Consider the following 16393-nt stretch of genomic DNA (forward strand, 5'->3'; position numbering starts at 1 on the left):
TGAAGAAGTGAGTCAACTCCCTAGAATGCTTTATAACCCCTTGAAGATTAAATGTGGACATCAACATACCAATCCTCAAGATTATATTCAATATTTTCTCTTGTATTGAGAGACCGATAACTTGGATTATGATACCAAATTGGCACAATTCAACCCTCCTATTTATATATAGTTTAGACAATTACTATAAAAGGTGGAGGTGGGGAGGTAAGGGTGTGGGATGACAGGTATGAGGGCTATGGTCGGTGGGGGTGAAGATGAGAGGACATAATCAATGTGGAATGTCACAAGTAGGGCATGTTTTTCCTACTTCCATTAGATAGCTCATTTTCCTCATTTTTAAGAATTTTTTTTTTCTATAGAACATGTTTTTCAAAACAATTGACCAATCGAACATGAAAAAATTAAAAAATATTTTTTAGAAAATATTTTCCTTCATACCGAACACACCATTAGAGGTTATGGGTTGACAGAGGCCTTTACTAGATTGGTTATAACTTGTGTCATCAACTAAATTTATTGTTAAGGTTACTCTCGTTGAAGCAATTATATTAGCTCCTGCACCCATTGATTTTGCATCTTTAGACATTTTGACTTTTGATTTCTCCTCACGTCCTTTTCATCATGATGTTTCTTTGAGAACATTCACCTCGTCGATTATTTCTCTTTTTAAATTTTTTTTTTCTTGAACATTGAAATGTTCATGCGAAGCATAGACTAGAAAAACGGTACACTTTATATTAACCCAATTGTGAAAAATTATTATAATTACAAAAACTAAAACAACACTCACAAATGCTTTGCAATTATAGAATCATGTCTTGTATCTCCTTTAACATATATCTTCAGTTTTCTTCTTGCCCCTTAACCATACCCCCTTTATCTGTGTGGCATCTTCCACTAAAAGAACAAATGTCAAAATGCAAAAAGAGAGTAAGTTCTGTTCATACCAAGTTAAATTAGAAGAGTTATAAACTCATATATGCATCATGACAGTTTTACTTGGACAAGAATATGTTAGGTAAGATCATTTGTTGATAGAATGAGACCCACCATCACATAAATATAAAATTGAGCTATTTTTAATAGTTAGTTAAATTAACTTTTGAAAGTAAAACATGATAATTAATATGAAATTGGAGGAATACCAAAAAAATAAATAAAAGGGAGAGTATTAAGAGTATGTCATAATTATTTGGTAAATTTGAGTGTAAAGAAGATAAGAAAAAAATATTTAAACTATTTGTCTACACCCAAAAATATCTTAGCAGCAAAATTAGTCAACTATTTGAATTTACATCTTATTGACAAAGATTTAATTTTTCATTTTATAATCTCCTGCATTAATAATGGAATCAAGATTTTTACTAAAATTTCAAAATATGAAAAAAGCTAAAAATAAATATATTAACGTTATATATATATAAAATATAATTTTAATAATATATAAATAATTTCCATTACAACAATTTTTCTCCTCTCCTACGTTCAAAAAATCTAAAATATTTTCCTACAACAAATTGCCTCGCCCCTCCCCCACTCCAAGAGTTGAGGATCTTGAAAATATAAAACATAGAGTGAAGAGGAAGGAGGAGAAAAAAATGGATTCATCTTCACTAACATGTAAAAAGCTGACAGTAATTGCAGTATTAGCTGTTTTAATCCAAGTATTTGGGCTTGCTCTCTTTGTTCTTGGTTTCTTCCCTGTTAAACCAGCACTCTCTGGATTCAGGTACTCAAAAAAAGAATTGATTTTTCAGTTTAATTTCTTAAAAATCCAATCTTTCTATTTTTTTTCTTGAATTTCATTATTGTAAGAGCTTGGAAATTTCATTTGCATTCTGGAAAATTGTATAATAATCATTGAGATTTCCCTTCTATGCTATTTTTTCTCTCAATTTCTTCAGTGGGGTCGAGAGTTTTTATCCACCTGGAGCAGATTCATCTGAGTTTCAGAATACCACCAATTTATCAGATAGTCAGCTCAAATATTTGTACCAGGTTAGTATTTTTTGGGCGTGGGGGATGGGGAGGGAGGGGGAGGGTGTGTGTTCTATTTGGGCTAAGGCCTAAGAAGATCATATTTGTAGTAAAAGAAATTGTACCAGGTTGGTGTCTTTTTTTGGGGTGGTGGTGGTGAGTGGTGGAGCAGTATAGGGAGAGGAAGAGGACTTGCATATGGTATTCATCGACCTAGAAAAGGCCTACGATAAAGTGCCACGAGAGATGCTATGGAGATGTTTGGAGGCTAAAGGTGTACCTGTGACATACATTAGGGTGATAAGGACATGTATGAGGTTGACAAAACCAGGGTAAGGACAGTCGGAGGTGACTCAGAGCACTTTCCAGTTGTGATGGGGTTGCATCAAGGTTCAACTCTTAGTCCGTTTTTATTTGCCTTGGTGATGGATGGATTGACGCGACAAATTCAAGGTGAGGTGCCTTGGTGTATGCTTTTCGTGGACGACATAGTCATGATCGATGAGACTCGTAGCGTAGTTAACGCTAAGCTGGAGGATTGGAGACAGACCTTGGAGTCTAAAGGGTTTAAGCTGAGTAGGACCAAGACATAGTACTTAGAGTGCAAGTTCAGTGAGACACCTCAGGAGGTTGGCACGGAAGTTAGGCTTGGTGACCAGGCCATCCAAAGAAAAGTAGTTTCAAGTACCTTGGGTCTATTATGCAAGGCAGCGGGGAGATTGACGATGATGTCACACATCGTATTGGGGCAGGGTGGATGAAATGGAGGCTCGCTTCCGGTGTGCTATGTGACAAGAAGGTGCCACCACAACTTTAGGGCAAGTTCTACAAAGTGATGGTTAGAATGACTATGTTATATGGGGCGGAGTGTTGGTCAGTTAAGGTATCTCACGTTCAAAAGATGAAAGTTGCTGAAATGAGAATGTTGAGGTGGATGTGTAGGCATACTAGGAGTGACAGGATTAGAAATGAGGCTATTCGGGACAAGGTAGGAGTGACCTCGGTGGAAGACAAGATGCGGGAAATGCGACTGAGATGGTTTGGGCACGTAAAGAGGAGAGATACAGATGCCCCAGTGCGGAGGTGTGAGAGGTTGACCATGAATGGTTTCAGAAGAGGTAGGGGTAGGCCGAAGAAATATTGGGGAGAGGTGATTAGACAGGACATGGCGCAGTTACAACTTACTGAGGACATGACCTTAGATAGGAGGGTGTGGAGGACTCACATTAGGGTGGAAGGCTAGTTCATAGTCTCGTTATTCTTCCTTTTTAGTAGGCGTATTAGTGCACTATAATTCCTTGTAGTCTGGTTTCTGTTATTATCTATTACTTTCTGTACTTTGATTATTTTATTTTATCTGGGTTGCTTTCGTTATTTGCTTTTTCATATTGCTTTGAACTTCTTGTCCTTATCTGACTTCTTTTTATGATTTTACTGAGCCAAGGGTGTTTCGGAAACAGCCGTCCTACCTTGGTAGGAGTCAGGTCTGCGTACACTTTACCCTCCCCAGATTCCACGTTGTGGGATTTCACTGGGTTGTTGTTGTTGTTGGTGGTGGTGGTGGTGGGTGTGTTCTTTCTGGGCTTAGAAGGTCATTTTTTATACCAGGTTGGTGTCTTTCTTCTGTTTTGGGGGTGGGGGGTTTGTTCTTTTTGGGCTAAGAAGATCATATTTGTAGTAAAAAGAATTTATTCATGTTGTGTCAGCCTTGATATTGTGTTTTCCCATTTATATGAAGTATACTATATATATAACTGATATCATTGTGTATAATTATGAATACAGTTTGGCATGTTATAGAATTTGTTAAGGTTCTTGAAAGTTTGAAAATTGTTGAGATTTCTATAGTCTGTTTCAATAGAATATCATGTTGTTTTTCCGGTGTACATGTTAATGCGGTTTTTCTGTTGCTCTTGCAATATTGGATATGCTAAAGTGCTCTATTGCCCTTAAAAGTTATGGTGTTTAATTTGGTAAAATTGCAGGAATTGTCTTTGGTGCCTCCTTTATTTGATCGGTTGATACTCATGGTGAGTGGTTTTGTTAGTTTAATCTTGCCTGGGAATGTTTTACTTGTGAATCCTTCTGGGCACATCTGGATGGAAACATGTTTTTTTTGCTAATAAGATCTATTTGTTTAGGTTATTGATGGTCTTCCAGCCGAATTCGTGCTTGGGAAAGATGGGGAACCTCCACCGAAGTCTTTCAAGGAAGCTATGCCATATACTCAATCATTATTGACCAAGGGGAGAGCAATTGGGTATCATGCAAAGGCTGCACCTCCTACTGTTACAATGCCTCGCTTGAAGGTCACTGAATGAGTTTCAAACAAATTTCCTATTTTAAGAAGTAGGTTTCTCAGTAGTTGTATGCTTTCAGGCCATGGTTTCTGGTGCAGTTGGGGGATATTTGGATGTTGCATTCAATTTCAACACACAAGCGTTGCTGGATGACAACATAATTGGTTAGTTAGAAAATCTTCTTGAAATTCTATTTGATAAAGTAGAAAATCCCTTTTTAGTTATAGCTTGTCAATTGATTAAGTGGTTTCCAGGTTAGATGCCTTACATGACCCATGGTTTCTCTTCCTGTCGCAGTTCAATTCCTAAAAGTTGGTTGGAAAATCGTGATGCATGGTGATGACACATGGCTTAAGTTGTTTCCTGGAATGTTTTCGAGGCATGATGGTGTTAGCAGTTTCTTTGTAAGTCTCTTTAATATCAGAAAGTTGAAGCATTCTTATTCAATAACTCTCTTTTCTCTCTTGCTCTTGTTGTGATGTAGCTATTTTTTCCCTTCTACTGGTGTAGCTTTTTCTGTCACACTCCCATCCTTTAAGTTAGTCCCCTTTCCAGCTTTATGTGTTTTTTGGGTATCTTTTCCTTCATTATTCCCTTTTATTTCTTAATTTGCAAAATCATAAAATGTTAATTCTTGGGTGTGGCCCAGTGGTTTGGGCTTGGGATTTCCATGTTGGAGGTCTCAAGTTCGAAACCCCTTGCCAGCGAAAGCAAGGGGTTTGCCTTCTGGGTCGAGCTCGTCGCACTGGGCTTGCCTAGTGCGGGTTACCTCTCCTGTGTGGTTTGCGAGCTATTGCATAGGAGCGGAGGTTTTACCCTGTGCGCACCCAAAGGACAGCGGCTGCGGGTTTCCCTTGTCATAAAAAAAAATGTTTCTTCATACATGCTAGTGAGTTATCATTCTTTCAGTTATTTGTTCGATCGGACAGTTGTTTAGTGTCTTGATTAAAAAATAGCCTTTTAGTGTGAAAAATTGTTACAGTAAGGATATCTTCTCGGACCTAGCTCATCTATCTTAAAACACTGTTTTCAGTAAATGAAGTTCACTTGTGCTACAAATTGGGCTTAAACAAATGTATGCTCCTATCTTTTTCTTTCTTATTCATGCAAAATTTATGCTTCTATCTTTTGCAGATCATGAAGGTAATTTAAACTGGACCTTTCCAGTTATGCTTCATTGTCAAAATGTCATTATCTGAAGTAAAATAGCAATCTTCATGTTCACATGTACATCATAATTTAAACTAATGACTTAGAAGCGCAGATAGACTATCAGCGGAAGAAGCTAAGTTTAGTCAAACTTGCTGTGACCATTCTCTTTTATGTCTTAGGAAGATATGTTTGGAACTAGAAAGGAAAATGTGAGCCAGATAAAATTGAAAACGAAATAGACAGATTCAGTAAGACCAGAGAGGAAGTGGAAGGAGATCAGTTTTTCCCAGAGAGGATCTTATAATTGTGGAGAAAGATGAGGTGAATGTGGGGGAATATATCTCCGAGGTTGTATCTTAGGGAAAGAGTACGTTTCGCTTCTCTTACTGTTCTATCCTCCGTTTGCCCAAGCAAGAATGAATGCCAATAATGGATTTGGTTAGTTCAATTTGGTTTTAAAAGTAAGATAATATCTTGGAGGTGGAGGGTGTTATCTACCTCTAAGTCTAAGGTCAGATAGAATGCTGCTTATGGTGTAAGATTTTAGTGCTTTAATTGTACTTGGTGCTAAAAGTTGAAGTTTTTTAGCTGCTTATGGAATCCATTCCACAGGTTAAGGACACTGTCCAAGTAGATCAAAATGTATCTCGACATGTGGTTGATGAACTTAGTCGCACTGACTGGAGTCTTCTGGTAATCTTTTTTTCCCTTTTATTTGTCTCTTTATTTGCTGAAGTATTTTAAGAACTAGTTAAACGTTTCATGTGTAGATATTTAAATATCAGGGTTTGGCGTATGTAGCCCAATCCTGACTTTTGAGTTTTGCTTTGTCTGAATAGAAGCTCCTCAATTTTGGGAAAATCAGTGCTACAAGGCTCCTAGGGCCTTTTTTAGCAGGAAGCGAGCAACAAGCAACACTTCATCAGAGTCTTCAAGAAAAAAATGTGCAAGCAAGTAGCTAGAATATATGGGCGTAGTCCTTCTACTGAATATGACATATAATCTCACTGCAGTCAGAAAAAATATTAGCATGTAAAATCAACTGAGAGAAAACAAAGAGAATAACAACAACAACAACATACCCAGTGCAATCCCACAAGTCCACAAGTGAGAAAACAAAGAGTCTAGTAGTTGCTCAAAATGATAGAATTAAAGGAGCATACCTGGCAACAAGCAGAAGAAGAGCAGCAATTGCTGGCTTTCTGTCTTACAATGTAACAACAAAAACATATCCAGTGTAATCCCACAAGTGGGATTTGGGGAGGGTAGGATGTATGCATACCTTACCCCTACCTTTGTGGGGTAGGGAGGCTATTTCAGATTTGACCCTCAGCTCCAAAAAGAAGTTTTTGAATCCCAACTCAGCCTGAGAAACAATCCTCATCATAATCATGTCCTTTTTTCTTGGCTTCATCGTTGTCTCATCATTATTGATGTGTGTGATTCATCAAGGTTAATTTACTTCGACATGTGATCTAGAAAATGCCTATCCCTAGCAAATTAAGTTTTAGCTTATATGAAAGTTGTTCCTTCAATGAACCGAGGCGATCTAAGTTTTGGTTAGCATCGGAAGAAAAAGATCCAGATCAATTGCCTCAAGTAGAGGAAGAGTGCTTCTCTTCCCTAGGGCTTGCCTTGGTATAGAAAGTTAGATAGAAGTGAGTGAATGGAGCACACTTCGTTGAACTTGCTTCACTTTGTCAGTCTTAAAGGCTCCGTGAAGTGGCAATTCGCTATGCATGTGACGCGCTTGTCATTACATGTTTTGCTTTTGACCAAAAGTGCTAAGGCCTCTTCGCTTAGGTTTGCCTCAGCTTCTAAGACATTGCCTTTGCTTTGCTTGGTTAAGTGAGGACATAGTGCTTTTGCTGATACCGATACACTTTTTTTTTACCACTAATCAGATGCTGAAGTAAACATATTTTCCTACTTGAGTATATATTGAACTGGTCTTCATATAAGATGTTCCACTTTGAGAGCACAAGTTTACTTCCTGATTCCTAAGTCTTATTTTCTATGGTCATACATATATAATCATCCTTTCATTGAACAACTATATTTGTATACTAATTTCCAGTTTTGTTAGCATGCCCGACTAATGTTTTAAATTCCAACTAAGTACTAAAACAAGTAAATTTATTGAACAGCTTCCTTTTTCGAGAATAATTATTTCCTACATATGTGGAGATCATTATTGAACTAGCAGATACATCTAGATGCTCTAATACAAGATCTTTTATAATTAATTTTACAGAAAGTCTATCTTGCATATTGAGTTTGGTAGTTTCGTTTCAAAATAGCTTAAATTGGTCCCTCTCTCTATCAAAATGTCTAAATCATTTTCCTTCTGAATATGGCTTACTTTGGTCAGTTATATTCTAAATGGGACATCTTGTGAGATCCATGAATATGTTGCTGATGGGTCATCTGGTTCTTTCTGTGGAGTTACTGTTTTGTTTGCCACTACTTGATTTAATACAAGCTTGCACTGTTTCAGATTCTTCATTATCTTGGCTTGGATCATGTTGGACATCTTGGTGGGCGCAATAGGTGTTGCCATGTTACTTTGCATTGGATTTCTGAATAAAAAAGATGATAATCCATTCATAATGCTTTCTTGGGGTGTTTAACACAGTATGCTGATGGCCCCCAAACTCGGAGAGATGGATGAAGTGATCAAGACGATCGATCTAAATTCTTTACCTACCAACAATAATGATCAAGGACGGACACTCTTGGTTTGTGCTTCTATTCTTTCTCCAAGAGCTATGTATCTTAGACAATAAGCTAGCAGTTATCTGTGATATTCTGGACTTAGGAGCATTTCCCTGTAATAGGTATGAAGTAGTAACAAGTGATGAACTATCATTTCCATTAACTATGACTTTGAGTTATTGCCCTTTTCTTTTCCTTCTCCCCTTTTCAATAGCTAACTAAATCTGATGCTTCAGCATTCGCTATTCGACAGTGACCAACCGTATAAAGTTTATCGGGCTTTCTTCATGATACAATTATAGTAGAGAAGTCAGACGCCACATATTTATTATTCCTTTGGTTTCTCTAATGTGACAACATATAACTGTATCTTGGATCATTGAAGCAGAAATGTAAATTCTACATTGGTATTGTCAAATGCAAAAATGTTCAAAGTTTGCGAGGGCTTCATGTGTAATTAAAGTGTGAGATTTAATAAAGAACAGTGCAATAATAATAAATATGTAGGCACAAAAAATTATATGAACGAAGTAATTGAAAAAACTATAAGTAAGTGAAATATAGAAGTAAAAAAACTGTAAATTAAGCTCAAAATTGATATAAAATTTTGAAAATTAAGCTCAAAATTGATATAAAATTTTGATTTTGAAGCTACAATGCAGTTAAATTTGTACTTCAGGTTGTCTGGCTAGTTTTCTTCTATTTAAATTTTAAATTCCTTTTCTTAATAGGTAACAGACTCGTATCAATGAGCAGAGTTTTTTGGTCCATTCCTTCGACTTTTCCCACTTCGTATAAAGAGTGGTTGGCAATTAGTTTTTTTTTTTTAAGAAAAGTAACAAACTCATATGTTTCCTCAACAATTAATATATTTCTTTGCTGGTTGTTTATTGTTCAGTGCCGCTCTCTCCAAAGTAAAGCCCATCCGCGTTAAGCTTATTCCTTAACATGTTGATGTTTGCTTTGAAGTGTTGTCTAAGCAAGGCGAAGTACCTACCTTAAGCTTCACCTATCTTTAGGGTTTTAAGTGCCTCCAAATGAGCCTTTAACAATATCTTGATTAAATTTTAAAGTATTATTTCTCTTTTCTAATTCTTTTAACATCTGAATATGGTAATGTGATAGCACATCATCTAATATTCCTGTTGAATGGTGGAGCAAGTGTTGTGGCATCGTAATACTCTAGATTTTGAAAATATCATTTGATCACTCTACAAACATCGTGTTTCACTATTCTGACTGTTGTAATCCCTTCTCCTGTTTATGGTATGCACCCATCTGCAGTTGGTAGTAAGTGACCATGGAATGACTGAAAATGGAAATCATGGAGGATCAACATTTGAGGAAACTGACTCTATGGCACTTTTTATTGGTCCGACAAATTTTGGAACAGGCACCCCTAATAAAGCCAACCAGGTATTGACTATGAATTTTATTGTTTATCAACTTTTCATGGATTATTTCATTTGGTGGAAATTGGAATCACTTTCCATTTCTTATCATTTGCGTGTATCATCTCTCTGCAAGAAACAATTATTTTTGCTAAGCTATGTTGCTCGGACTCTCCAAAGTGTTTGATCCTCCAAAAATACACTACTTTTGGAGGATCTAACAGGCATCGGTTGACATTTTTGAAAAGTCAAAGAAACATAAGTTCTAGGTGGTTAAGGTGCCGCTGTACCTCCATTCTGATTAGTAGGCTTTAAAAAGAAATAGCCAAGTTAACAGAAAGTCTCTAAAAATAGCTAGTGTTTCACCCATGTTCTGCATTGAAGTTATATAAACTATGCAATATTGGCTTTTCAAAATAAAAATTGGAGTAAAAGAGTTGCTAGAATAAGTTTTGTCTGAAGTTCTTTCAAAATAAAACTTAAAATACAAGTGTTGTTAAAAGTAAGTTTATAAGTAATGACATTTTTCCGTAGTCTTTGTTGAATGTTTTAGGAGGTTCTCATTTTATTTTAAACAAGATATCTTTGGTAGTAGTTGCAGGGTTTCCTTGTTTGATACTGATAAGATTGGTTCAATCATCAACTTATTTACTTGTTAATTATTAAAATCTGGTGTTTCAGGTGGACCTTGCTTCAACATTAGCTCTTCTTTTTGGTGTTCCAATACCAAAGAACAATGTTGGCATGTTGATGCCAGAAACTTTCAAATCATTAACAGGTCTGATTTGGTAGTTATGTTGTTAATCCCGAGCCATATAGAATGTTTATATTCAGGTGATAATTGTGAAGGACAAGTGTCATAATTTGTGTTACATAGTGATGATGACTATCTAAGTAGGAGACAGTGTTATCTAAAGCAAAAGCGCAAAAAAGCTCTATGGTCTGTTGTGCAAAATAAATCGTGGGCTTTAATGTAGAAAGGTGCAAAGGGAGAAAAAATACAAGTACATATGTTTAGTCCAAGACTAATAATTACAAGCATGAATGACAAATACATGAACAAGGAAATTGAAAAAAAAAAGTTACGATAAAGTGAAATATCAATTGTTTAGCATTGCCTCTTCAGAAGAGGCTCATTGGCAAGGAAATATGCCTTAGAAACTTGATGATGACACTGAAGTGCATACTAAACGAGGCGAATCGCTCAACACATTTTGACCCTCGCTTTAGGGCCTAAGCGTGCCTTTGACTACTCTGGTAAGAGAATTTGTGGAGCCTTTGTTTGGATATCCTGTTGCCTTCTGATCCACAAGTGAGGCATGGGCTTGAGGAATTGAATTCTGCATTGTTCTTCATCTTGTTTTTCTGAGTATCAGAACAACAAATGAGAAAGTTTCTTGCACAGAGCACAGTTGGTTAAATTACCTGTAATTCATCCAATTACTAGTCAAGATTTCTGAATTGTTTCCACTTTACCATACTGGTTCCACGCTTATTTAATATACTCTGACTGCATTCTTCTTGGCTGTTGTTGATTGAATGGTGAAGTTGAAATGACCCAAATCTATCATGTTTAATCATATGGGAGTTTAAGGCAACTTAGAGCCTGTTTGGATTGGCTTAAAAGTTGGTCAAATCAGCTTTTAAGTTATTTTTTAACTTTTGAAAGTGTTTGTCAAATCAAAAAAGTGCTTAAAATAAGTAAAAGTTTACAAAAAAAAAAGAAGTCAAAAGTTAAAAGTTGGTCCCCCCTACATTTTTCTTTTTGACTTAAAAGTCATTTTTTAAGCCAATCCAAACAGGCTCTTAATCTAGTTTGATTGCTAATGATGTAATCACAGTTTTACATGGGGTGCTTCTCCTAAATTCTTCACAATTTTTGAAGGTTTTCAGAGAATCCCAGTTTATACATATGCTTTGTGGTTCCGGAATTATCAGTGGTTGTTATCTTGTTTTTTGACTAGAAAAGGGAACTGGGCACTGCTAAATGCAGTTTCCCATGAAAAATATCACTTTTGGAGATTGCCATCCTTTTTATTTAACGCTGGAGCTAGAATGGACATTTTTTAGGGGCTTAATTCAGTCTGAGATTGAGAGTTTTCCTTGATGGCTCATGATAGTGAATGCTAGTTCATTTGAGAGTGAAGTTCCTCAGAATAAAATGGGCTCCACCATGGATCAAACTGAAATATGCATTTTCAATATTATGACGCCTAAGATTGAGAGGGTATACTTTGACTCCTGCCAACTTGCACCTTGAATATGCTCATGCTAATGAGAATGGTTGGAAATCTCATTAGGCTTGGTGCTCAGGCTAAGTCTGACAAGATAAATCAGGCTCGACTGATATCCGATCTGGTTATGTTGTGGCACCGCACTTTCTATGAAATGGAAGACATAAATATGAGCAGATAGAGTAATCTAGATATATTATTTCAGTCCTGTCATTTTTTGTGACCATCTTGTCAAAATCATGTATTTCGTCTTTTTTAGACTATATATGTGTTATAAAGTTAGTCATGTTCCTCTTTCATTTTCTTCAAGTATTTCAGTTGACCAACAACTCAGGTTATTGGAGTTGAATTCCTGGCAATTGCTTAGGCTCCTTGAAGCGCAATTACCTGGTTTAGTATGTGAAAACTTCTTATGCGACGACTTCAGGGATGATGGATCTGAGAGGACGAAAGGTTACAGTAGTCTGGAAGAGACCTTTTGCTGTTTGTATATGAAGGCTGCAGATCTTCACAGATCTTGGAAGTCTGGGGAAGAGAAAAGGTGGTTGATGGTTTGTAATAGCCAATTTGACATATTTTTTCTCGGAACTTTTGTTTGGGGAAAATACTAATTCTTGTGTTGTTTTCTTCTCATATTTCATATAGATCTGCTAGTGGGGACAATTGTCACAGTATTCTTATGGCATATCATAATTTTTTAAGAACTGCAAGTGAGTGGCTATCTCATAGAGCAACTGACGTGAGTTTAACCTTAAAAGTTTTCTTTTGCATTTCCAGAAAGTAATAGAGCCGAGCGTTCCATGAGTTTTAATTCTCCCATAGTATTACCTTTTTGCAATATTGTTATAAGTTTTATTTAATGTTTTCAGAAACCTGTTGGCCGACTTATATTTGGAGTAGCCGCTATGCTCATTTCATGTTTGATACTGCTGAGCCTTCTGTTTCTTCTAGGGAAGCAAGTTTTCTCTGAGCAGAATCAGCAGTTTTCTAGTGCCAATAAGGACTTGAGCTGGTGGCATTTGGATGAGATTTTTATTCTGGTGGTAATTGTTATTGTTGTCATAAGCATGGGATCTAGTTCTCTGGTTGAGGAAGAGCAATACATATGGCATTTCATGGCATCCTCACTTTATTTGTTATCTCTCCGAAAAGTAATGCAGCAAAATACAAGTGCTGGTACCTTGGATTGGAAGACAAACAATTATATCCAGATCTGCTCAATTTTTGTGATTCTCATTTCTGGGAGATTTTTGAGAGGATGGCATCAAGGTGGTGTTAATTGGACTAATCTTCCTGACATTTCAAAATGGTTAGAGCAAGCAGGAAGCACTTATATAAAGTTGTTCCAGCTGGTTTCCGTTATCCTCCTAATCAACATAAGCTTAGTATCTCTTATGTGGTCCCGGCGGTCAAAAAAGAACTTTATGACCGTAGTTTCCTTGATGCACTTGTTCCCAGGGTTGCTGGTTTTACATTATGTCACTAAATATCAAGATGTTGCATTCAGAACAGGTAGTTATGATGCTACTTTAATGGCTCAGATAATTTATGCAGTCCTAGGTTTCTGTTCAACAGCTATTGTTGTTGCTGTGCCATGGTATATACCTTTCCAAAATCGTACGCTTTCTGTTCCTGAAGTCCAAAGAAAGGCTTGGGGTTTATGTTTTAGGGATTCTGCGTTTGTGATTGGCTTGAGTTACGTATATTATTGGTCTCTTTTACAGCTATTGTTGCAGCAGCCTGTAAACTCAATGCCTGTACTATTTCTCTTCCTGCAAGTACTAGCTAGCATTTGGTATTCTTCTGGTTCCAACCAGCATTGCAGGCAGTGGGTTGAGGTCAGTCAGATCTTTTAAATACTCATCCAATTTCTCTTTATGTTTGTGTCTTTTTGAAAAAAATTACGACATCTTTGTCATAAAAAAACTGCTCAATACTAGTTTCAGAAGTCTTGTTTTTCTCCCTTTTCCGTGTCAGGTTGCTGCACTTTATTACATGGGAATGGCAGGCCATTTTGGTCTTGGTAACACCAACACCCTAGCTACAATCGATGTTGCTGGTGCTTATATTGTAAGTTTCTTGCGCAAAAATCTTTACTATTGTGTTTCATGCTAAAGTTCCTGTCTACTTCAATTGAATCTGATGCTCCCCATTGATTTGATTGCCAGGGTGTCTGGAACCACTCAACTATACTTTCTGGCGTCTTAATGTTCATTATTACGTACGCTTCACCAATGTTATACCTCCTTAGCATGGTGATGTACAGTTCTGTGAAAGACACAAGTGGTTTCGTAATTTCCCAGAAAGGCAACATTGGATCGTTGCTCAAGAGGACACTTGGTTTTCCTTGTCTGGTTCCGTTGGGTTTGAATTCCATTCTCCTGATAGCTTACACAATTGTGTTGCTGCTAATGCGGAATCATTTATTTGTTTGGAGTGTATTCTCTCCCAAGTAAGTGTTACCAAACAGTTGGTATTTTGCTTTATCATATATTTTGTATGGATATTAAGAGTGACATTTTTTTGTTCAGGTTCTTGTACGTTTGTGCTACAACCGTTTGTGTTTGTGTTGGTGTATCTATTGTAGATTCAACTGTGATCTATATCAGTTTGGTCTTGACTTACCGAGAGAAAATGCAGACTCATACAGACTAGTCCCAAGAAAGAGTATGACGTGCAACTAACCTGATTCAAGTGTTCCGTTCCCCATCGAGAGGTCTGCCTGTTGCTTTAGCCATTGAGGTGATCTAAACATTCCGGGGAAGTTGTGGATTAGAAGGAAGCAAACTACGCGAAAAGCTAGCTTTTGTTGGTCTTCCACACTTCAACCAAAACATTTTTGACAGGAAAACTCACATCATATGGCAGGTAAACGATTCATTTTTTCTGTTCAGTAGCCAAAATGTTGACTGGGAAAACCGGAGAACGTTGAGCTGCAGATTTTAGTTTTTAGTTCAAATCTATTTTCTCGCGATAATCGTGTAGATTAGAATGAGTTATGGCATTTTCAATGCAATGTCTCTGACAGTTTTAATCTGTCAAACATACCTTTTAGTCTTGAGAGGCTTTTTGTAAATTTTTGTGTTCCTTTTATTTTTGGCCCTTTTATCAGTTTGGATACCTAATGTAGATTTGTTCATGCTCAGTTGGGGCGCAGACCTTATCGCTACCTTTATGTCGTGGAGAGACAATTTTCCTCCGGTCTAAATAAAAGTGTTCAACATAGGATGTTTTATATTTATTGTTGTATATATTTGTTACTACTAATTATATTGTTGTTCCATTGTTACTTTAATGAACATTTAGATATAATTATCAACTTTTATGCTTGAAGGCTGCAGTTATTTATTTATTTTTGCTGATGAAATTGATACTTTGAAAGTATAGTTAGGCAGATCAATTCAATGAAGAGTAAATTAAACTTTCTTTATTTTAATATTTGAAAAATAAAATAAAGAAAAACAAAATAAAAGGCAATGAGGGGAAAATATGAAACTTAAAATCCTAGTAACAAATCTCAAATATCCAAAACCTAAATATATCTTTGAACTTAATTAGTAGAATCTAAACATTTCATTAATAACTAGAAGATAATAATTAAATAAATAAATAGGCTATTGTTATAGAATAAACTAACTTAGCAATTTAATAAGAAGGAGAAAGAGTAATAAACAGTAAGAGAAAGAGAGAATTCTTTAAATATCTATATATCTTAATATCAAGATCTATAGGCTATTTATAATCGGGGAAAGGGGAGGGAGTTAAAATAACAAAAAGTGGTAGGGAAAAGTAAGGGACAACAAATGGTGGGTAGGAAAGAAAAATGGACAGTCACCACTTGTGTCCACTTGTATAACACTCCCCCTTGGATGTTCATGCTTAATGTGTATCATTAAAAATTTTTACAAGAAACAATATACATAGTTATTCTGAACACACATTGATGTTGTGACTCGTTAAAACCTTACTAGGATAAATACAGTGGAAAAAAGCCTAGTGAAGAAAAAAGAGTACACACATTTGATAATACACCTTGAGTGCTGCCTCATTAAAAACCTTATCAGGAAAACCCAGGGGGGCAAAACCTTGGCAAGGAAAAAAGAGTACAGCGCGTATTTTACTACCCCTGATGAAAACATCACTTAATATCTCGAAGACGACGCATTCTAATTTTGTATCTTATTTTCTCAAAGATTGAAGACGGCAATGCCTTGGTAAACATATCTGCTAAATTGTTACTTGAACAGACTTGTTAGACATCTATTTCACTTTTCTTTTGAAGATCATGAGTAAAAAAGAATTTTGGTGAAATATGTTTTGTTCTGTCTCATTTGATGTATCCTCCCTTCAGTTGAGCTATACATGCATCATTGTTTTCATAAAATATTGTTGGAACGTCTATTTTCAAAGAAAGGTCACATATTTCTTGAATGTGTTGAGTTATTGATCTTAACCAAACGCATTTCCGACTTACTTTATGGATGACTATTATCTCTGCATGATTTGAAGAAGTGGCAATCATAGTTTGTTTTGTTGAACGCCATGATATAGTTGTACCACCACATGAAAATAAATAGCCTGTCTACAATTGACCTTTATGGGGATCAGACAAATATCCTGC

General features: G+C 36.2%; 1 protein-coding gene across 2 annotated transcripts; it reads left to right on the top strand.

Moving 5' to 3' along the window:
• Positions 1-1529: 1529 nt before the first annotated feature.
• Positions 1530-15042, top strand: LOC129897906 (GPI ethanolamine phosphate transferase 2). 2 transcript variants are annotated; one of them, XM_055973067.1, is made up of 17 exons: positions 1530-1732; positions 1908-2001; positions 3966-4010; positions 4122-4289; positions 4360-4444; positions 4578-4684; positions 6045-6125; positions 7930-7982; positions 8068-8170; positions 9432-9563; positions 10220-10316; positions 12091-12313; positions 12418-12511; positions 12642-13610; positions 13750-13842; positions 13941-14224; positions 14304-15042. In XM_055973067.1, the coding sequence occupies exons 1-17, from the start codon at positions 1602-1604 to the stop codon at positions 14425-14427; spliced, it is 2883 nt and encodes a 960-aa protein (XP_055829042.1). In that variant the 5' UTR covers positions 1530-1601; the 3' UTR covers positions 14428-15042. The 2 variants fall into 2 exon arrangements, with proteins under 2 accessions (XP_055829042.1, XP_055829043.1); XM_055973068.1 differs by lacking the exon at positions 1908-2001 and having other exon boundaries at positions 1644-1732.
• The last annotated feature ends 1351 nt before the right edge of the window (positions 15043-16393 follow it).

The sequence above is a fragment of the Solanum dulcamara genome, chromosome 1 (assembly GCF_947179165.1).
Source record: "Solanum dulcamara chromosome 1, daSolDulc1.2, whole genome shotgun sequence".
Classification (NCBI taxonomy): domain Eukaryota; kingdom Viridiplantae; phylum Streptophyta; class Magnoliopsida; order Solanales; family Solanaceae; genus Solanum; species Solanum dulcamara.